General features: G+C 36.6%; 4 protein-coding genes across 7 annotated transcripts; 2 read left to right on the plus strand and 2 right to left on the minus strand.

Annotated features, from left to right (window-relative positions):
- Positions 1 to 78: 78 nt before the first annotated feature.
- Positions 79 to 4,958, plus strand: LOC120782110. The gene is made up of 10 exons (XM_040114258.1): positions 79 to 315; positions 366 to 686; positions 752 to 929; positions 1,286 to 2,383; positions 2,455 to 2,557; positions 2,658 to 2,813; positions 3,152 to 3,294; positions 3,356 to 4,053; positions 4,124 to 4,195; positions 4,274 to 4,958. The coding sequence occupies exons 1-10, from the start codon at positions 131 to 133 to the stop codon at positions 4,578 to 4,580; spliced, it is 3,261 nt and encodes a 1,086-aa protein (XP_039970192.1). The 5' UTR covers positions 79 to 130; the 3' UTR covers positions 4,581 to 4,958.
- A 1,324-nt stretch (positions 4,959 to 6,282) lies between these two features.
- LOC120766747 (mucin-2) lies at positions 6,283 to 11,789 on the minus strand. Of its 2 annotated transcripts, none has more exons than XM_040092418.1 (4): positions 11,558 to 11,789; positions 11,443 to 11,490; positions 11,185 to 11,384; positions 6,283 to 11,116 (listed from the first exon to the last, which is right to left on the minus strand). In XM_040092418.1, exons 1-4 carry the CDS (start codon positions 11,560 to 11,562, stop codon positions 6,348 to 6,350), a joined length of 5,022 nt encoding a protein of 1,673 aa, XP_039948352.1. In that variant the 5' UTR covers positions 11,563 to 11,789; the 3' UTR covers positions 6,283 to 6,347. The 2 variants fall into 2 exon arrangements, with proteins under 2 accessions (XP_039948352.1, XP_039948353.1); XM_040092419.1 differs by having other exon boundaries at positions 11,443 to 11,506.
- A 2,052-nt stretch (positions 11,790 to 13,841) lies between these two features.
- On the minus strand, positions 13,842 to 17,694 carry LOC120782206 (serine/threonine-protein phosphatase 5). Of its 2 annotated transcripts, XM_040114358.1 has the most exons (9): positions 17,671 to 17,694; positions 17,145 to 17,584; positions 16,422 to 16,660; positions 16,201 to 16,351; positions 16,006 to 16,127; positions 15,496 to 15,766; positions 14,966 to 15,416; positions 14,766 to 14,847; positions 14,593 to 14,685 (listed from the first exon to the last, which is right to left on the minus strand). In XM_040114358.1, the coding sequence occupies exons 2-9, from the start codon at positions 17,398 to 17,400 to the stop codon at positions 14,623 to 14,625; spliced, it is 1,635 nt and encodes a 544-aa protein (XP_039970292.1). In that variant the 5' UTR covers positions 17,401 to 17,584; positions 17,671 to 17,694; the 3' UTR covers positions 14,593 to 14,622. The 2 variants fall into 2 exon arrangements, with proteins under 2 accessions (XP_039970293.1, XP_039970292.1); XM_040114359.1 differs by lacking the exon at positions 17,671 to 17,694 and having other exon boundaries at positions 13,842 to 14,685; positions 17,145 to 17,664.
- A 519-nt stretch (positions 17,695 to 18,213) lies between these two features.
- Positions 18,214 to 20,005, plus strand: LOC120766309. 2 transcript variants are annotated; one of them, XM_040091726.1, is made up of 3 exons: positions 18,214 to 18,482; positions 18,626 to 18,978; positions 19,209 to 20,005. In XM_040091726.1, exons 2-3 carry the CDS (start codon positions 18,766 to 18,768, stop codon positions 19,710 to 19,712), a joined length of 717 nt encoding a protein of 238 aa, XP_039947660.1. In that variant the 5' UTR covers positions 18,214 to 18,482; positions 18,626 to 18,765; the 3' UTR covers positions 19,713 to 20,005. The 2 variants fall into 2 exon arrangements, with proteins under 2 accessions (XP_039947660.1, XP_039947659.1); XM_040091725.1 differs by having other exon boundaries at positions 18,214 to 18,978.
- The last annotated feature ends 1,850 nt before the right edge of the window (positions 20,006 to 21,855 follow it).

Consider the following 21,855-nt stretch of genomic DNA (forward strand, 5'->3'; position numbering starts at 1 on the left):
TCGTTTTTTTATATTCGACTGTTTACTACGTTGTGTATGACCGGTTGTTTTATATTTTGAGTTTACTAATAAAAACCAAAATAAACTAATTATTATTTAATTGAAAGATTTATCTTAATGTAAAGCCAAAATGGCATCATTTGAACAATTTGTATTGAAAGTAAAACCAGCGTTGGACATGTTCCTGCGGGCGCCCAACAGGGAGCATTTGGAGCGGCTTCGCTATGAACTGTTGCAATTTGACTTTAGACAAATGAAAGTATTCCATTCTCAAATATTGGCGCCACTCGTACTAAAATTGGAAGAACTAAATGGGTATATTATTGTGTATCAATAAAAGAGCGCCAATAATCTTTCTTCTGTAGAGTAAATCAGGACTTGATGACGGGCATTTTGGATTGCGTGCGCATTGTTATGTCCAAGCTGTACTTAGAGGACATACAGGAATTGCGCACGTTGCTAGTAATCGTGCTAAAGCAAATTCGTGAATCTGGTGCGATCGCAACGCGTCCGAACATAAGTGAGGAATTAAAGTTGGTTTCAGTACAATGCATTGCAGAGGCTTTGCGCCGTTCCAGTAGTGATGTATTGGAGGAATTTTATAAGCAAGAATCTGCTATGCTCCTCGGGCAGATACTTTTATCGCTAGTTGAGTTTATTGAAAAAGAAAAATATCGGAAATTAGTGTGAGTAACAGCGTGTTATTCATTCAATGGAAGGGTCAATTATTAAAACTTTTATATTCTTATAGAATTGCTTCCCTCGTTTGTTTAATGACAATTTTTTATGTGCATGATGAAGCAGAATTTACAGATGTAGTACTAAGAAATCAAGTAGCCGATACGATTTTTATATTTTTGCCAAAAATTGTTACTGTCTTGTTAAAAACTAGCCTTGCCGATGAAAAATTGGGTGAAACACTTAAAGCGGTAAGTATATAATAGAAATTACTCTATACTAAATACTAATTACTCTATATATCGTCACCTGAAATGCAAAATAACGTAACATTTTCGGAAATTTACAGTGGCATGAATTAAACACGACATAAAATGGAACATGAGTGAAACAAATTTTTAATATTGGTTAAAACTGGTTCATATCTGAGCGCAGAACCTGAAAATGTTGGACATATGTAATATTATGTTTGTAATTTGAAGTAGTGAATCATAATCAATAAGACACTCAATTTCGAATTTTTTGATGATACGTTATTTTGAATTTCAGGTGACGATATTAAATATATGGTTTGTATAATTCCATAATATGTGTTTCATACTTCCAGACAGCCATTAAAGCACTGGGTCGAGTACTGTGCGTGATTTTCGATCATTCGGGTGATGTAGTTGTCAAACACTGCTACGATAAGAATGAATTTAAAAATATGTTTATTGAGGCGTCACAACTTAAAAACGATTCATCTGAATTCGATACTTACGCAACGACCAACAAAAGCTCTCAAGAACAAATTGCAAGTCGCCTGAAGCGTATGCAAAGCAGTGGTCGGTCCAAAGAATGGTTCAAGGATACTTCAGTTAAGCTCCGCATAGTTTATACACAAACAAATATTTTGCGTTCGCACGATTCACTGCGTGTGCGTACCGAATATGCACGTATGTGTTGCAGTCTAATAGAACGTTGCGGCCATAACCTTTCAGGAAACTTTATACTTTTACTCGAGAACGTGATATCGATGTCGCAGGATGAAGATAAGAATATCAGTCAACTATGTGCACAAACAATATCTCGGCTACAACAAGACAATGCTATTGAGAGTATTTTTGACGAGTACGCCGAAACATTATTCGATGAACATTTAGCGAAATTGCCACGCATAATCAATCGCTGTGCCGACGCTGAGCAATACGCTGAATTAATTTTCTTAAAGGGGTTTCTGAAAAATTTAAGCGCGTCCAAAATGAAGTCTCTGTTTTTGGTGCCGAAAAATTTAGAAATGCTTTGTAGATGTCTGCTTTCAGCAGTTGATATGAAACTATGTCGCAATTTTTTAGCGGAGGAATATGCAGTACGAGAAGTTGTGGAGACTGATTTTACGGAATGTGCCAAACTCAGTTGGCGACAATATAAGCACTTGAATAGCGAACGTTGCATTAAATTAGTGGAAGATATTTGTGTGATTTTAGGCAAAACAAAAGGATTAAGTCGTTTGATGTATGACTTGCTCTTGGAGTTGCTGGATCAAAACAGTGAAGCAATGAACGAAATTTTGCTGATAATGCTGTGGGTCGGCGCAGGTGGTGAAAACCGAAGTAATTCTACCAATATGAACTTGGTAGAAATACTTACTGAAGAAATCTTGAATGATAAACACTGGCACTTAGCACTGCGGCCTGATGCCAGCTGGCGGCTGAAGGTGGATAAGGTATTTCGTCTACTCGTTTATTTATTTTTATGTCTTATAAGTGTATAAAAAATTTTCGTGTTATTATTTAGCCAACAAACTGGTTTGTGGACAATACGCCCGGATTATACGAGTCGGCAGTAGAAATTAGAACACAAGATGTTGATTCGGATGATGAAAAGGATGCGGATACAGGTTAGTAATTATTATAGATTATTATTTAAATAAGGTACAATTTTTGTATGCGATGTCAACGATAACAATTTATTTTACTTATTTTGAATTGCATTTATAGTGAGCAGGTCACAACGTGTCACCATTTTGGATGCCGAATTCAATGTATTACACACATGTCTAGCTTTAGATGTTTTAGGACACTGCGCGACAAATTTTGGCGTTAGATTTAGCAGCTATATATTTCGTTGCCTACACAAAGTGCTTTTAAAAGTGGGTAAGTATATTAAGTTTGTCATGAAGTTTGTAATATCTAGAAAGAAACGTCGGAGATCCTATAAATTATATATATATAAATGATCAATGCGAGGATCTGAGTCGAATTGATTATGTCCATCTGTCTGTTGGTTTGTATATAAGCAAACTAGTCACAAAGTTGTAGAGATATCGATCTGAAGTTTTGCACTAGTCCTTTTTCTCATCAATAAGTTGCTCAGCATACAGCTGACAATTGCTTTTATGGAAAACTTTTGTATATGTCAAGTCTATTACATTTTCGGTGCAGTCGAAGTTAACTTTTTTGTGTTACATATTTTTAAATTATTTCTTCCACAGCAAGTAGCAACACAATGGTTTATCAAGCGGCCAACTTTTGCTTAGTCTCCATACAGAAAGCGTTGAAATTAGCAAGTATCTCAGAATTGATTGAAGCACATACGGATTACCTCAGCTATCATCTGAATACCATTTTAAAGCGGGTTTGTATGTTTAACTAAAATCACATATCCAGTTATTTACATAATTTTATTTTCACCACAGTCACCTGAAAGCCACGCTGCAGTTGACATATTAACGGTACTGCTTCAGCTAAGCACTCGCAGAGCGTTACCACATTTGGAGAATATCTTCCAAACAATATACAATGAATGTAGTAAATCCCAACAATCGGAAAATATTAATGCATTTTTGCGTGTTTTCAATGCGTTTTTGAAACATGTCGCGCGCTGGCAAATGTCAAGTGATGTGGAGGTGTCCTCTGTGCCCATGCAAGTCGAGGATACACAAGAAGCAGATCTCCTACAAAATTGGCTGGATATATTGGAAAGAACTAGTGCTTTTGTTGAGGATGAAAGTGTGAATATGGAGAATGACACAAATGCAAAAAGTACAACAAACACCGCGGATGATGTTGAGATGAAAGATGAGGGGACGGCAGATGATTTGAAGCCACAATTGCCACGTCACATACAAATGGTTAAGGATATAACAACGCAGGTTTTAAAATTTGTGGGTTTTGTTGACCAAACGCACCAGATACTTGCGCTCGAGTGTTTAATACAAGCTGTGCCTTTACTGCATGATTATGAAGATGAGCTGCTGCCATTGGTGCACTTAACGTGGTCACCATTGGTGGAGCGATTTCGTAACAACGACGCTGTGGTTTTAAATCGCTGTTTCACATTATTGAATGTGCTGGCTACGCATGCTAAGGAATTCATATTGAAACGTAGCTTAGAGTATGTTATTTTGCGCGTGTTTCCTTTAACACTTTAGGTACTTAATTTTTTTTTTTTACTTATTTTATAGTGATGTGATACCTAATTTGAAAGATTTCTTGCAAAAATCAGCGAAAAACAGCGTGATGGAAACAATAACCGCGTAAGTTTTTAAAATAATTTCTACATTGATAAATTTTTATATTTATTCTTATATTTCTTTCATATTTTTTTTTTGCAGTCACACACAAGAGTATAAACTGCAAGTGATTCTGCTTGAGCATTTTGCCAATCTTATTGAGAGCTTACAAATCGATGGCAAACATTTGAATGATATCGCTGAAATTGTTTCGCTTTATCTTGCGAAAGAACAGCCAAAGGAGTTGCAAGAATTGGCCATCCAGTTCTACCTACGTTTCCGTTTGTATGACGGACCGCTAGCGTACATGATTGTGCTGAAGAAAGCACACATAAGCAATTATAAGGACAATGCAGAAAAAGTGCTGACAAATTTTCGTATAAGTGGAAGCTCCAGTAGTAGTATGTGAATAATGTTAATGAAGTTTTACTGCAATAACATTTCATTGACTCGGTCGGTGAATTGGAAATCGCGATAAAAACGCGATTACGTAATCGGAACGACTCGAACTTTTAGTGCGACTTGAGTGTAAGCGCGGAAGATTACCGAAACGGAGCATTTTCAACACTCTTACAATAATAATTGAACGAAATCAACGAAGCACTTTTAACATTTAACTGAAGATGCTTGCTTACAAATAAGATATTTATAATTCAAATTACATTGCGTGAACACTTGGAAAATAGTAAAGTTAAGTAATAGTTAAGTTAAGGAATTTTTCATAATTCACACCCCCATACTTTGCATTCGTTCTGTGGGTGTAAAATAAAACAAAAATTGTTTCCAATATCTTGTATTCAATTATACATATACGAAGTGTACCAGTATAAACTGAGCGTTTTTTTGTGAAATGAAACACCGATTTTAAATAGAACAGTAAAAAATGTATTCAAAGTATTGACCATTGCTTATTACACATTTTGACCACCTTTCTGGTAATTTGTGGATACCATGCCGATAGAAAAGTTCGTCTTTTGAAGCAAACCAATCAGACACCCATTTTTCAAGATCTGCGTAGGAGTCGAAGTGCTGTTCACCCAAGATGTGTCCCATCGATGAACACAAATAGTAATCGGAAGGGGCCAAGTCTGGTGAATGCAATGGAATGCAAGTACTTTGATTGTATCCTGAACCGATTTTCCTTTGATTGTCTGAGCCATTTTCGTGTAACAAAATTATTTTGTCGTTTCTTCCGGTCCATTCTGGTCGTTTTCCGGTCAATGCATGGCTCAAATTGATCATTTGCGGTCTGCAGCGGTTAGTATTAACAGTTTCACCAGGTTTCAGAAGTTCATGACATACCACACCCTTCTGATCAAACGAGACACAGAACATTGCGGTCCGGATTTTATCCGGCTAAGGGCAGTTATTGCGGAGATCTAACCCCGATTAGATCGGTAAGTTTTAATTTAAGCTTGTCGTCACTAAAGCAACGCCTTACAGCAGGGTTGTTCCGTATCCTCCTGAATCGTGCTGGTCCAACCCGGGGTCATAGGAATTCTTCTGCTGCGTTTGGGCCAAAAGGTTCCATCCAAACTCCACCTCGGTCAGGTCTTATACATGCAATGGATGGAGCCATCTTAAAACCTGCTTAGGCCTTAAGACACACAAGGAGTGAACCACGAGTTTTGTGGCCCATGCTGGTAATGCACTGACCGCCATTCACAGTGGAGCCATCAACACCTTCACCGCAATGAATGGCGCATTTGGAATCAAACCACCAACCATTGCAGACGAAGAACTCGGGTTGCCACGAGAAACGAGAGTGACCCTTGCGCAGCTTCGTTCTGGACACTGCAGCGGGTTGAACTTCCACTTATACAGAATAGATCCGGACATATCTAATGTATGTCCAGCGTGTATTGAGTCCCCGCATGACACTGGCCACCTCTTTACATGCCCTTCTCACCCTACTCATCTGACACCTTTCTCCCTTTGGTCCGATATCGGCGGTTCCGAAAAAAGAGCAGTTTTGGAAAAAAAATACGTATGTAAAACTTCTTGACAAACTTAATATACCGTCTTCTGAGTACAAAAAACATTTTTTACTTAAATAAAATTATCTTTTTTTATTGCTTTCTCATGACTCTTACATAAAATTTTGCGTACCGAATATTTTTATGTGATTTGAAAAGTTCTGCTGTGTTGTTTTACCAATTGAATTACATATATCTCTTTAGCAAGTTTTATTATTCTGAGATCTGTTAGAATCTAGAAAACCAGCACATGGATCACATGTATCTGAATTGGAGAAATCAGCACAAGTATCTACATCTTGAACAGTGGGGCAGCAAGGGTCACAGGGATCACACGCATTGGAATTATTACGCGAACGAATCTGTTCGCAGAAAGGAGCGTAATTCGCTAAACCAGAGAAACCTCTTGATGATGTTGACGTATATTTGCCACTCGTTCTTCCACCACCCGTAGTCGATCCAGATCTATCGGTGGAGGGCATTGTAGATGCAAAAGAAATGGGCGATATATCATTGACATCTTGAACAGATCTTCGTCGATTTCGACGTGGTGTTGAGCGCCCAGTTCGTGTCATTGACATTGATGGTGGACTTGGCGGCATGGAAACGTCATTGAGCATTTGGCTCATTGGTGACATATTTCGTTGTTGTAAACGATTTGTTGTCGACATACCCATTGAAGGTGGACTAGCGGGCATTGAAATATCGCCGAGGTTTTCACTAGGCAGTGACATACTTCTCCTGCGTTGGTGGCCACCTGTTGCAGTTTCAGTCGGTCCGTCGTGGTAAACACGTGAGATAGAAACAGTTGAGGTTGTTATTTTGAGTTGCTCTTTGGCGCTATCCATTAATGGCGTTTGATCGTGGCGTCCTTGCGTGCCAGAATGCCCCGGCGTTACACTGTGTTGTTGTTCGTAGGTGCCACTTTGTTTAATTGTCGTGTGCGTTTGCTCTACAGTTGCTGGGCCACGAAGACCTTGGCCATCTCTACCTTCAGAGTTGCTTCTTTTGGGACTGCCTCTGAACGGGCTACCTCTCGTTGAGTCCGGCTGACTATACGAAAGACGGCGTCTAGCTGCGCCAGGTCTTGGTATACTTGTACCTGGTCTCTGTGTACTAGTAACGGGTGTTCGTTGTGTGGATGGCGTTCTTAATAATGTTGGCATAGATTCATCCGCAATTCTGGGGTCTAAGAGGAATCGTCTATCTAGTGGTGATTCATATGAGACATCCGCAAAACTGGGCATAGTGACATGTGAAATATGTTCACTTGCTGGTGATTGATAAGAAGGTGCAGAAATATTCCCAAGCATTTCGCTGGGTAAGTTTGTTGGTGTGCGCGGTGTTTGCGGAGGTGGAGTTCTCTGGTAAGATGGTTGGCTCATATCGTCAAGCCGTTCACTTGGCATGTTTCTTGGTAGGGAGAATCTTCGTGGGGAAGTTATTGGTGTATTGCTGAGGAAAGTTGGCTCACTTATGTCAGCTAATTGCTCGTGAGGTAAATTTGTTGGGTAACTTCTTCCCGGTGGCGGACCAATTGGTGTAGGTGAACGCAGTGAAAAGTGGGGCGCTGGTGGAGTGTGCATTGAGGGCGATTGTGCTTCTCTTAAAGTTGATGAAAGCGGTTGGAATCGATCGGGTGATTTAATAGTACCAAACTCTGGTTGCATTTTGTGCGTTGGACGTTGAGGAGTGAATGCTTGAAATGATGTTTGGTCTCGGCTGCGTAAATGCGGCGTTTGCGCAGTTGAATGTCCGGAACGATAAGGTGAGGTTGGTGATGAGACGTAGGATGATGCAAATAATGGTGGGCTCTCGTCTGCTAGTCTGGGATCCAGTAGGAATCGCCGATCCAGCGGTGAACCGCATGATGCGTTCTGGAAGGATGGGATGGACATTTCATCCAACATTTCACTTGGATATGAAAGAGATGGAACCGGTGGAGTTCGATAAAATGGTGCTGAAACTCTTGATAGTTGTTCTTCAGGAATGCTTGATAAATGTTGCAGAATATTTTCTGCGGACATAGACGGTAAGTCATCGGCGCATGGTGGAGTGATATCGGCTAGGTTGTCACATGGCATGTCGGATAGATCGAAACTTAAACGTCTACGTATGGAGTCACGCAAATTTTCTATTTGTGCTGCTGGCCTTGGGCTTTGGGTGAGTATACCAGAATCCGCGGAAGGAGGGGCTAACCTAGCAGGTGAACTAGTGGGAAATTTAGTCTTAATCTCTTTAGTGTGTGTTTGTATGGACCCGCATGGATCAACTGTGACAACAATGTGCTGGGTGGTGCTTTCAAGTTGTCCATTCTCGTTTTCCGTTCGTTCTATAACTGTTTCTCGAACACATTCACCTGGTGGCAGCCCGCCATTGTCCAAACTAGGTTGTGCTGAATGACCAGATGTGCCAGCCGGAGGTGTAGCAAGTTTAGACTTTAATGAATTGAAACGCTGAATAATTTCGCAATATGTTTTGTCAAAGCTCGATTCGTCTTTTACACTTGATGAATACTGGTTTCCATGTGAAAGTGATGGTGATCTAGAAGAAACCATTGTAGGCATGGATTCATCAGCCAAACGGGGATCTAAAAGGAATCTTCGATCTAATGGTGATCCACACGAAGTGTCCGCAAAAGATGGCATTGATTCATAAGATAAATGCTCACTACCTGGCGATTGATAGTTTGGCGAGCTTATGTCACATAACATATCTGATGGTAGATTCTTTGGCATTTCCGGAGTCCTAATAGGTGGCGTCCTCTCAAAACATGGAGCACTAATATCAGATATGCATTCACTGCCCATATTACTGGGGAATGACATTTGAGGGGGCGATGCGTTGCAATAACTGCTAAAATATTCTGGTTCAGTTATATCTGTCAAACATTCATCTGGCATATCTGTTGGCATTGGACATCTGGTTGGTGATCTCACCGGTGTAGGGGATCGCAAACTGAAATGCGGGGCAGGTGGAGTAGGTGAACACACAGGCGAGGGACTCCTTGAACGTGCAGACCTCGGTGCTGGTGAATACCGAGGAGAATATTGTGATCGTTGAGGAGTTGCAGATCGGGACTGTGCATGTGGAATGGATGGATATATTGCTGTTGGTTGAGCACATGGCGAAATTGATCTGCACGGCGATAAACTGCAAGGTGAAGGAGCAAAAGATGGTTGACTTTCGTCCATAATTCTTGAATCCAACAAAAATCGCCGATCTAATGGCGATCCACAAGATGCGTCTTCAAATGAAGGCATTGTCATGCTGGACAAACGTTCACTGCGTGGTGTGTCGTACATCGGTTGGGACATATCACATAAAAGTTCTGATGGCAGATCATGTGGCAGAGACGGTGTTCGTGCGGGTGGGGTCCTTTCATATGATGGCTCACTAATATCCCCAAGACATTCACTAGGTAAATTACTAGGCAGGGGACGCATTCGACCAGGTGTTCGAGGAGGACTGCTGTAGTATGATGGTTGGCTGACATCTGTGAGACATTCACTTGGCAAGTCCTTAGGTAGAGTGTGACCTCGAACTGGTGTCGGAGAATAATAGGAAAAATGTGGCGCTGGGGGAGTAGGTGTACCTACTGTAGAAGGACACGAAGCTCTCATGGGTGAGCATTCTGCAGTTGCCGAACGTTGTGATATTAACTGTGCAAGATTGAACCTACGTGGTGGTCGTTTGCGTATCGGAGTAGGCTCATAGTTTTGTTGTTCCTGTTGGCCTACTGCACACGGTGAAGGGCAGACACCTTGTGAAGATGGCGCTGCTGGCAAAGGTGTGTCTCTTCTGGAGAAGGATCGTTTTGGCGAGGAAGCACGTGAGGAGGCGAATGACGGTGGGCTTTCTTCGGCCAATCTGGAATCCAAGAGGAAGCGCATATCTAATGGTGAACCACATGAGGCGTCCTCGAATGAAGGCATTGTCATTTGTTCTAATGCCTCACTTGGAAAGGACATGGACGGCGTTGGCGGTGAACCGAACGACGGAGCACTAATATCGCAAACCATATCGGAAGGTAAATTCTCCGGCATTTGCAATCTTGCTGGCGATGGCATATCGCAGACGGTGCGTTCAAATGAAGGCACAGAAATATCTTCCAAGCATTCGCTGGGATACTGTACAGGCGATGGTTGTAGTCTGATTGGCGAAAAATGAGGTGGCGGTGTTGGTGTCGGGGCCGGTGGTGTTGGTGCACACACATCGGGTGTATCCATCAAACCGATAGGTGTATAATGTACTTGTGGCGACGGCGAGCACATTGTGCTGTTGCATATTGGAGCCGATTCGTCATCTAAGCAACTATCCGGAAATGATCGGCTTCGCTGTTGGTGCACCGGCGATTGTGTACGCCTCGGAGAGCCGGTTGAAATGGCTGATATGTCGCCAAAGTCCGGCGCGGATGTATCGCATAAATCAGGAGTTCTCTGTTGCTGTCTTCTGGGTGACTGCACACGCCTTGGCGGCGTTTGAGCCGGCCACGGTGAAGCATCTGATATGTCGCAAAAGTCCGGCGCGGATATATCGCATAAATCAGGAGTTCTCTGTTGCTGTCTTCTGGGTGACTGCACACGCCTTGGCGGCGTTTGAGCCGGCCACGGTGAAGCATCTGATATGTCGCAAAAGTCCGGCGCGGATATATCGCATAAATCAGGAGTTCTCTGTTGCTGTCTTCTGGGTGACTGCACACGCCTTGGCGGCGTTTGAGCCGGCCACGGTGAAGCATCTGATATGTCGCAAAAGTCCGGCGCGGATATATCGCAAATATCAGGCGTTTTTTGCTGTTGCGGACAAACATTGCATGCGTCCTCGTCATAAGCTTCACTAAACTCGGGGCTTGAAAAATCATCCAGCTGTTCTGATGGCAGATCACAGATATTGAATTGCGGTTGCTGTTGATATGCTGGCCTAGCGTTCGCCGCACGCATCGCTTCAAAGGCACCAGCATTCGTTTCAACTGTGTAAGGAAATACGATGTGAGCGCAGGCGTACAGTTCATACCTAAAAAGTGTGGCGGTAACTTACAGTTAAGATTTTCGAACATACGCGGATGTTGGAATTGCTCGTCTTCGCATAAGCCAAACTCGTGTGCCTCATATTGGCGTGGCGATGGCGGAAACCTAGGCGTGGCTGCGTCCAAACCGCGTCTGGGACCACATTGTCTTGCCGGTCGGCAACCACGCACGCGATCCTCATTAATTTCATGCATGCTATTGAACTGTGTTCTTCGAAGAGAAAAATACCGTTACTTGCTATATGCGATACAAACTTCAAGTCGACTACCTTCGATTTTCGAAATATGTTGGCGTTGTTTGTGCTTCATTCGGGCCACTAAAAACAGAAGCAACTAAATATATTCCAATTAATGGCTGACGCCAACAAATAGCACTTGCAATACCTCATTGTTCTGTGTGCGCAGAAACTGGGCGCTTCATATATTCAATGCTAAAAAATAAACAAATAAGAGTCCTGTAAGCCAAAAATATATTTCGTCCCGAAAGTCTGGCTCCAAAGTTGTCGGAAGCTATTCGATTGGTAAAACAGCAAACTGGTGGATTTTGTGTTGAGTTTTAACGGAAATTTTACAAGAAACTAAATGGTTTAATAATCTAATTGTTTTTGACTAAAAAAAATTTTTTGTAGTGTTTTTGAAAGTCTGAATTTTGTGGCACATGTAGTGTGTGTAAAGTTCCAAAAAAAAAAAAATGATAATAAAAATAAAAAAAAAAATGCTTGAAGCAAGTGTCACAGTGGAGGCAGTGTAACCACCGAAGAATACACAAAGCAATGTTTTGAAACTTTTTTAAGTTCGCTTTATTAAAAATTTTAAATTGATACATACATATGTACGTATGTATTGTTTTAATTGCTCTATACTTTGTTTTCATTCCAGTTCACGCATATCAAAATGCAATTATCCATTTTCACACTTAATATGAATATATATGTATATATATATATGTATTTGTATGTATGTATATATAAATATATGTATGTATGTGTTACTAAGAGTATGTGGCATCTAGCCCAGCCATTCATGCAGAGATAAATTCATTCGGCAACATGCATGCACCAAGTTATGTTCTATGCGGCTGTTTGTCTTTACTATTTCTCGTTTTTTACTGCTTACACTAGACCGTAACTCAAGCATAGCGGTTAATATATGTTTTTTTATATAAACAAAGTAGCTTTAAATGAAATTTAAAATTTTTGAAATAAAACTAAAGTATATTAACTGTATCGTATCCAAGATTGCGAATTTTTTAATTTAAAAATTTTGGATTAAAAGTTCAATATTTAAAAATTTTTAATTAAAAATTAAATTTTCAATATTTAATTTCAAAATTTTCGAAACTTAATCAAGTTTTAAATTTTTTGAATTAAAAGTTAAATTTTCAATATTTAATTTCAAAATTTTCGAAACTTAATCAAGTTTTAAATTTTTGAACTAAAATTTAAATTTTCAATATTTAATTTCAAAATTTTCGAAATTTAATTACATCTTCGAATAAAAATTAAATTAATTTTTTTTTTTATAAAATTTTAAATTTTAACTTTTAATTCCAGGTGTTTGGGATTTATTATCCAGCGAAAATTTAAATTTTATTTTTAATTCCAAAATCAGAATTAAAAATTGGTAAAATTTATACGATATTGCCAATCAGTGCTCTAGACTATTGAATATGATGATGGTGACTAGTTCAAAACGATAGAACACGAAGTAAGCGAACACAAAAAAGAATAATTCTAAAACTATCTTTTCTTTAATTCTTAATTGTATACTTGCGATTATTTGTATTTTACAATACAGTTTTTGGGATCAAAAAATAAAAATAATTTAAACCGGTTTTTGAACTAAATTTTTTATTTTTTAGTCCAGTGTTTGGGATTTAAATTTCTTATTATTTTTTAATTTTCAAAATTTGGGAAAAAAAATTAAAATTGAATTTTAATGCGTTTTTTTCGAATTAAATTTTTTTCAATTTGATATTAAAAATTATTTTAATTAAGATTTTTTATTTAACAATACGGTTTTTGGGTTCAAAAATTTAAAACAATGTAATCCGGTTTAAGAAATTGAATTTTTATTTATTTTTTAGTCCCTTATTTGGAATTAAAATATATCTTTTATTTTTCAATCCGGTATTTGGGATAAAACAAAAAAAGTAATTTAATCCGGTTGTTGGAGTAATTTTTTTTTATTTTCAATCCGGCATTTTGGATTAAAAATTAATTTAATTAAGATTTTTTATTTTACAATATGGTTTTTAGGTTTAAAAATTGAAAATAAAATTGAGTCCGGTTTTTGGAATTAAATTTTTTTAATGTTTCCCTTATTTGAAATTAAAGTTTTTTTGTAATCCGGTATTTGGGGAAAAAATTAAAAATTTTAATTTTAATCCGATCATTGGAATTAAATTTTTTATTATTCTTAATCCCGTATTTAAGATTAAAATATTTTTTTTCAATCAGGTATTTGTGATAAATTAATTTAATTATTTTAATTAAGATTTTCGGCATTAAAAAAAAAGAATTAAAATATTAAATATATTGTAAAATATTAAATTATTTTTTTTTGATATATTATTTGCAACCTTGACAGTGCTTAGCGCTTTTTGCATAAGAGTTCTTAATTAGGATATACATATATGTATATATTTATATAATGAATAAAACGACGCTTTTGGATATATTCATAGCAAAACATATTTTCCATTCTCTATTTCTATACATTTTTTTACAGTTGTATATACGTGTTTAATGTAAAATAAAACTAAAATGTGGCGTAATTTCGATATTGGTTGACTTAAACGCATTTTCGTTAGTTTGATAAAATTTGCAAAACAATTGAAAATTGGTAAACAGCGCGATGAAAAATAAAAATAAAAAAATTGTGCAAGTCGCACACTAACTTTTTAACAAACATTATTTTCGACTTTAAAAATTTAAAACAAATATCAAACAAATCAATACGTATTTGCAGGATTTTATAAGTTATGTGATTTAATTTAATATTCGCTGCATTTTTTGTTTTGTAATTTGCAAATTAAAATTTAACAAAGCCAAGCTTTTAGGAAGCGGGTTTTTACGCTAAAAAACTGCGTATTACGAATATAGTGAATTTACGGTTCTCAATATGTTATACTATTAAAATTAGATAGTATTGACGTTTTCACCATTCTAGTTTAAAAATAGATTGTAGTTAGCATGTTCTTTATTTTAGGGATTCTATACTAAGCACCAGTTTACGTTTTTTCTCTTTATAAATGTGAAACTCTGTGACTTTATTTCGTGAGCAATTTTTGAGTTCAAAATGCGGTAGTATTCATACGACATGCTGATATTTTTGTTTTATCGTCTATTGATTTTTGTTTTTTCTTTTGTTTTTTTTTTTGTTTAAGATATACAATACTTGCTTAAACGCCAGCCCAATTTTATATTACTATACAAAGTTAACTTAAACTACATGGAGAGCATGCTCATTAAGCTGTTTGCATATGCCATTGGCTTTACATCAGGATGAGGCTGTAATGAAGCGAAAATTTTCCATTAAATTCACAGACTTTCAAAGTGTGCGGTTAAAAAGCTTTTATGAATATACTTACCACAGATTCGAATGACTTGAAATTCGGTTTCAAATCATTGCCTTTTATTGTTATAAATGCGCCCATGTTGCCCATAGTATCGCTGTTAGAAAAATTACGGTAAACAATTTTAGTTACGATATTGCGATTTTAGATATACGATATTCCGATATTGTTGCATTTATTACATGCTAATTAGATTACAAATCGACGTAACTTACCAGTAATTAGGTGCGGAAAACACTGTAATGCATTGGCCATCGTGTGTGACTTCGTAGCCCATATCTTTGACTTCATGACTGCGTACAACATAATCCAGATTATTTCGTTTACAAAATGTCTTTGTAACATCGGGTCCGAATTGTATGCCCACACCACGTTTCGAGGGTCCACGACCTGGCCATGCCTGCGGATCGGACCATAATAGTTCACACATGAGTCCCTCCTCGGGTGGCTGGCAGTTGCGGTCGATGCAGCGTAAGTCATCTAAAACGACATTGTCTTTCGAAAACAGACCACCATGCATAACAAGAATCTTCTTATTGATGCAATGGCAGAGCGGCAACCAATTGAATACACGCGTAAACATATCAGCCATGCGGGAGGTATATTTTGCCGATACTTCACCAGTGAAGCCGTACATGTGATTCATGTTAATGCTCTCATGGTTGCCTAAAAGACATGGATACAATTAATATTAGTAAATTTCATAAGTAACTAAAAGATTACTAAAATTTGTCTTTATACTTACCACGAGACATAAAGAAGTGATTCGGGTATAAAAGTTTAAAACCGAAAAGTGTGAATATACACTCAACAGAAAATGAGCCTCTATCAACGAAATCGCCATTGAATAGATATGGATTCGTCGGCGATGGCAAGCCATTTATTTTGAAGATATTCATAAGATCATAGAACTGACCATGAATATCGCCACAAATTGTAAATTTCGATTCATCGGGTACATTAATGTCAACGAGCGAGGGTTGCGTCCGCATATATTCGTCAACATCGCAGAGTATCTGAAAAACAATTGAGTGAGTTTTTTTTCTTATAAATACAGATATAAGGTAGGCTAACAAAAAGCTGAATGAATGTTTAGTATGTAATGAGAGATATGAGCGCGAACATTTAGGTGGTATTAGACATACTAATCTAATCTATAAACGATTATGATATGATATATGTATGTATGTAAGTATGTAAAAGAAATGAAATTATCTACTTAAAAACTCTATTGCGAATTATATTCAATACGTACTTTATAAGCGTATTTACGGTGCAAGATTTTTTGGTTTTTGTAATGCTCCATTAGTTCCAACATGAATTCCAATGTTACTTTGTTATCTTTGAGGGCCGGCCCCGTATAAGCATCTTCGATAGCTATAATTTATTATAAATAAATAAAAGCGGATTGAAAACGATGGTCATGCCACTAATTGCACATTGGCTTTACCTATATCTTCTAATTCTTTGTACATTTCGGCTAACGTTTTTTCGGGTGTATCAACCGCGATGGCACGTTCGAAAGCACGCATTTTAACTATTTTATTGCATTCCGTATACTTAAGTTTAGCATCTTTGTCATTGGGTCGACATTTTGAGACCTATAATTTTAAATTTAATAACAAAATTATATTTTTTTGTATAACATAAATAAAAATCAACTTTACTTACATATTCAAAGTCGGCTAACGCTTGCTTGAATTTACCAAGTGACATTTGAGCTGCGGCACGACGGTAATAGCCCTTCAAGTACGTTGGATCCGCTTTAACAGCGGCAATGCCATCTTGCAGAGCGTAACCAAAACTCTCTTCTCGCAGATGAGCTAGTGAACGGTTGGCATAGTATATTGCACAGGGACATAACTCTATAGCTTTCGTGTACATTTCAATTGCTTTAGTGAATTCCTTATCTGCGAATACAAAGTTAAATTGGTAGCAATAGTATTATAGGTATGAAAAATTTTGATATTTATTAATTTACATAATTTCGATAAATATAAATTAGCTATGCATTCAACATTTTGACTTTGTACTTTTCGAATCGTCTCCAAATTAAATTTACATTATCGGAGACCAATTAACACCTAATGACAACTACATATATTATATTAGTAGCAAAAACGTTAAGACGATAGACGGGAATCGGTTCGGCGGGTTGTCATACTCAATATTTGCCGTCTATGTTGTTGTGAGGTATCGCACAGTTTAAGGTTAGAATGAAGCACGATTAAGGGTGCGCGCAATGTTTTTAGTTGTAACACACGCGCGTACGTATTAAACGAAAGAGCAACGACATTAAAATAATTAATCCACGCGAATCTTATACAACTAATTTATGTTTTCTATGGTCATATAAGTATTACTTGGTTAGTGTCAACACTAATTTTAACTTACTTTTTAACAGCTCATTTCCCTGATTTTTGTAATTTTCTGCTAAATCCTTTTGTTCATCGACACCATTGTTAGTTGCCTCTTGCGTTGTTGTTGACGTATCCATTTTAGTGGTCTTTTCCACTGCATTATTATTCTCATTTAACGCATTATTGAGGGTGGAGGCGGTTGAGTCGGTGCCTTTAGCGACTGCTTTACTCACTCCATCCAATGTTTTATCCTCGTTGTTTTGCTGCACTTCAACTTGCGCCGCCGACATGTTTCCAGCAATTTTCCCTTAAATTTTCTTCACAATTTTTTATTCCTTTATCACTGATTCGTATGCTGCACTTCCTTTATAGGGGGTTTGATACTCGTGCAAGCGAATGCGTTGGCGCTGAGGTCTATATGATTTGATTATGTATGAATTCTGTGTTTGCTAAACGCGTCCTTATTTTTATATACTTTGTACCGAAAATTAAATAGTTTTCTTAATTTAATGTCTTTAAGAAATTATAATTACTGCATTCTAACTTTTCTCTCGATTTACCTGCTTGAGTTTCTGAAATGAAAAAAGGTGCTCGTCTAGAAAAGGAAATTTTTTGACATATGATTTAAGTGATGCCAGATAACATATGTTTTATGATAAGGCGGGGATTTTATTTTATTAATTTTTTAAATTGATTTTGCCAAGCCCAAGACCTATTTCGAAAAACGGTTACGGAAAATTTTACCTGGGTAATTCTGTGGAGTTGATAATAATGTTTTGATATAAATCAATGTGAGTTTCGTTTACCAATTCAAGGCTATCGTGCGAAAGAATAGCTTTTCTTTTAAAAATTTTTTAGGTAGTCCCGGGAAAATAAAATTTTTTACCCAGGCAGTACCCATTTAGTTAATAATTTAATATATTAAGATATTGTTACCTCTACTTTTTGTATACTCCATAACTTCTCCCCTTTTTATCTGCTGTAAACGTTATCTCCTCGCATGTTGGCAGCTTTGAAGCTTTTTGACAGCACTTTATTTACAATTGAAAATAAAAAGAAAAAACAAAACTGAAATGTATTTTTATAATTGTGATTGCAATAATAATTTGCACAAAATTTGAAAAGTAAAGAAATTAAAAACTGTAATAATTGTAAACTCACAAATTCAAATTCAAGCCAGCGTTTAATATGTGTAAAGTCTGTTTGTAAATGGAAATTGTTCATAGGTACATACGAACAAAACAAGACTGCATTATATCCAAATGTGCATTCGTACGTCTTTAAGCAATAAGATTCTAGTTTTTCTTCTTTGACTTTGCTAGTCGAAGAAAACTGTTGCGCAGAGCTCAGAAAGCTAAGTCGTTTGGAAAAGGTAAGCTGGGCTGAAATGAGAGCGGTAATAGCATTTGCATTTGTGCAGTCGAGTGAGCGAGTGCTGCAATAAGAAAAGATCAGCTTTAAATAATTTACGTATACAAAAGTGAAAGAATTAAAGTTTAGTTGATTTCAATTCAGATGTCGAGGTAGTTGGACTAAACAAAGTGACTCAGTCGACAAAAACAGTTAAAATTTCTGTGAATTGCAACTTAATCCATAAATTTTTGGCGTATATTGGTTGCAAAATATCACAAATATTAGAATATTAGGCCATAGTAATGGCTATGAACAATTTATCAATTGATGGCGAGTTCCGTTACATCATACAGTGGTTTAACGAGTGGAGTGAGTTGCAACGCGATGACTTTGTACCGGTGATGTTAGAGTATCTACAGCAGGGAGGCCCTAACGAGGTTTATATGAACGGCATTGTAAATTCTGTGTCCCAAAGCAGCATTCAAGATAAGCCAATGAGTTTATTCCAATGCAGGGTAAGTATAGTAACTGTTATATAAAAAAAATCGAATGCATATCAAAAAATTAAATGAAATGAAATAACTAACATAAACTAAAGCATATATTCACTTCTAATGCCTCCATCTTTTATTTTTGTTGTGATTGTAATATAAGCTATTTGTTAGTATTTAGTATTCTATTTACTCAACATTTTTTCATAAATAATAAAATAAATTTTTGTAATATACTATTTAATTTTTGTTAGATAAAACTCTTCCGCGAGTGGAACAAAAAATGGCCTGCAGAATTAAAATTGAAGTTGCAGGAAAAAGTTACCGAAATAGATTCGAAAGTGGGCGAAAAGATCACAAACGAAATTACGCCTAATGCTAACGAACATGTGAATGGTTGTAACGGCGATACAGTCGCGGCAGAAACAGGCGATGAAGTTAATGAAGAAAATGCAGAGAATAAAATAACTCCTGAAGTAGTAGACGAATCTAATGAGGTTGCAGAGGTGTCAGGTAATTTGGAGAGCCATATTGTAGAAGCACTAAATAATGAAACTCCAGTCGATGACAATAATACGAATGAAAACACAAATCCTATATCAACCGTGGTCACAGATACTGCTATCGAAAATTCTATTAATAATGCACAGTTACTTTTGGAACCAGATGAACAAGTTCAAATACAAGCACAAAGTGCATTAGAAGAAAATATAGCTGTAGTCGATAGCATTGCAACTACCACTGCCACTGTCGCATAAAAGCATCAATTGATCCATAAAAAGAAAAGAAACATCAAATAGCAGTTATTTACCGGCTTTAGCATGGCTACTAATAGTAAGCAAGAACAAATATGGAATTAATTATCTACATTCACATCTCATATAAAAGACGATAACTGGGCTAATCGACTTTGATTATTCTGAAACAACTCATTCAATTACCGGTATAGATCAACGCATTTAAGTGAATAACTGAATTAGATTTACAAAGTATGAAATGAGATGTGCTAAAAAAACTTCTGCAACAATTGCATTTAATACAAAATTTCCAATGATCTACACAAAATAATCAAAATGAAATAATTTATTTTATATATAAAGTAATTGCTCGAAATCATACCATTCCATTTAAATTATGTTCAAAACATAGCATTTCCATTTTTAATTCTAGATTAAAAAGCAACTAGTCTAAGTATATACATACATACATACATATATCTATTTTTTATCAATTTCTTAACTGAACAAAATTAATAAAAAACTCCGTGTAATATTTGTGGTAATTTTTTGTACAATTGTGGGTTTAACACTCACGAAAAAAAAAAAATAATAAATAAATTTTCATTTTTGCAAATATCCGTTTTGTGTTTTGATTTGCAATTCACCAGCCTATTACTCATTATAGAGACTACATACATACGTCACTCTGTAACACAAACACACATAGCCGCTTTAATCAACTATTGTATTCAAATATCGATTTGCAATAATCTCATCAGCATTAGTAATTAATATTCCGAACCAATGTAGCACAGTGTGATAAACTACAAACTAAAAATTTGAAAATAAGTTCTTAGATATTTTGTTGGGAAATTGTAGCACTTAATAGTGGTACTGTTAAAATTATTTCGACGCCGTTTGGAGTTTTTAAAATAGTGGGAAAGGCAAAGATCAAAAACGCCTGTAAATTTCTAAAAATCTGGTTTTCCATATCTCTCCGACACTCGCTAGGCATATTTAAGAATATTCTATAAATATATGAAACTGATCTGGCAAATAGTTTGGGGCATATGAGCGTATTTATAAGGAGTTTTTTTTTAACCTAGTGTAATCGGCTCCCAAAACTTTAAACGCGTCAGAGTCGGTGTGAAATTTTTTTTAGAAATTTTTAAAATGAATCGCAGATTTTTAAAGTACACTAAATTCTATAATTGTCTTAAGTTAGTCGAAATTTTGGGGCTGGACCTAACGCCAAGCATACATAAATGGATCAAAAGACCCTCATGCACCGAAGGAGGGAGACTGTGGCAAAGTCACTATGCTTTGTCGGATGTGAGCTCAGGTCCATTTCTATTCGTAAACCCGACCGTCATTATATAAAGCAACATTATATATTCAACCAATTCTACCCCGGTTTGTGTCAATTATATTTCAATTTCGAATGGTTTCGGTGAGATCTTATGAACGTGTACGAATTTCACAAAACCCCGTTCCCAGGACAGTCGGGTCTATGTAACTCGAAAGAATTCTGCCGCTACACCAACAACAACAACAAATTCACAAAATATATATTATATAAATGTTTAGTTGGAACTTGTTGCCCGGAAATTCGTAAAAGAGCTGATTGCCTAAGATATTGGACATTTGATGTTAAGAGTGTGTTTTTACCTCCAAATATTAACAAAAAAAATTAAAATGAATTAAATTTGAATTAATTAATTAACATTAAAAAGTATCATTTTAGACAAAATAAAAATAAAAATTAATTAAATTTGAATTTATTCATTAAAATTAAATTGTGTAATTTTTGACCTCCAAATATTAACAAAATAAAAATTCAAATTAAAATTAATTTTTAGACAGAAATTTTTGTCTACCACATTGCTCATATGAACACACTGTAGCCTGCACTGTATGACCCCACCTCTTCAGCGCTTATGCTGTACAGATTTACTGCTCCGGTTTCGTCACACTGCTGCTAAGGTTAACCGAAACGGCGCTATTCTTTGCTGCATACAAAAAAGTTTATAAAACAGTTTTTTTCGCCGCATTAACATATATTGTTGTTGCGCAGTACTACATATGTTTATCATTTATTCATTCTCCACTTGCTGCCTTTCCGTATTTCCGGCCTTTATACGCTCAAATAAACACAATTTTTTTGAAACCGTTTCAATAACGA

This window comes from Bactrocera tryoni, chromosome 1 (assembly GCF_016617805.1).
Source record: "Bactrocera tryoni isolate S06 chromosome 1, CSIRO_BtryS06_freeze2, whole genome shotgun sequence".
NCBI classification, from domain to species: Eukaryota; Metazoa; Arthropoda; class Insecta; order Diptera; family Tephritidae; genus Bactrocera; species Bactrocera tryoni.

Excerpts from the sequence above, each read along its gene's own strand:
- LOC120766309 (XM_040091725.1), top strand. The coding sequence starts at position 18,766 with ATGGCTATGAACAATTTATCAATTGATGGCGAGTTCCGTTACATCATA. Across the intron at positions 18,979-19,208 it reads TGAGTTTATTCCAATGCAGG|ATAAAACTCTTCCGCGAGTG; the intron begins GTAAGTATAGTA and ends AATTTTTGTTAG.
- LOC120782206 (XM_040114359.1), bottom strand. The coding sequence starts at position 17,400 with ATGTCGGCGGCGCAAGTTGAAGTGCAGCAAAACAACGAGGATAAAACA. Across the intron at positions 15,417-15,495 it reads TCACTTCTTTATGTCTCGTG|GCAACCATGAGAGCATTAAC; the intron begins GTAAGTATAAAG and ends CATGTCTTTTAG. Across the intron at positions 14,848-14,965 it reads TTTTCCGCACCTAATTACTG|CGATACTATGGGCAACATGG; the intron begins GTAAGTTACGTC and ends TTTTTCTAACAG.
- LOC120782110 (XM_040114258.1), top strand. The coding sequence starts at position 131 with ATGGCATCATTTGAACAATTTGTATTGAAAGTAAAACCAGCGTTGGAC. Across the intron at positions 316-365 it reads AAATTGGAAGAACTAAATGG|AGTAAATCAGGACTTGATGA; the intron begins GTATATTATTGT and ends TTTCTTCTGTAG. Across the intron at positions 2,384-2,454 it reads GGCGGCTGAAGGTGGATAAG|CCAACAAACTGGTTTGTGGA; the intron begins GTATTTCGTCTA and ends GTTATTATTTAG.
- LOC120766747 (XM_040092418.1), bottom strand. Across the intron at positions 11,385-11,442 it reads ACATATTTCGAAAATCGAAG|AACACAGTTCAATAGCATGC; the intron begins GTAGTCGACTTG and ends TTCTCTTCGAAG. Across the intron at positions 11,117-11,184 it reads TATGTTCGAAAATCTTAACT|TTGAAACGAATGCTGGTGCC; the intron begins GTAAGTTACCGC and ends TTCCTTACACAG.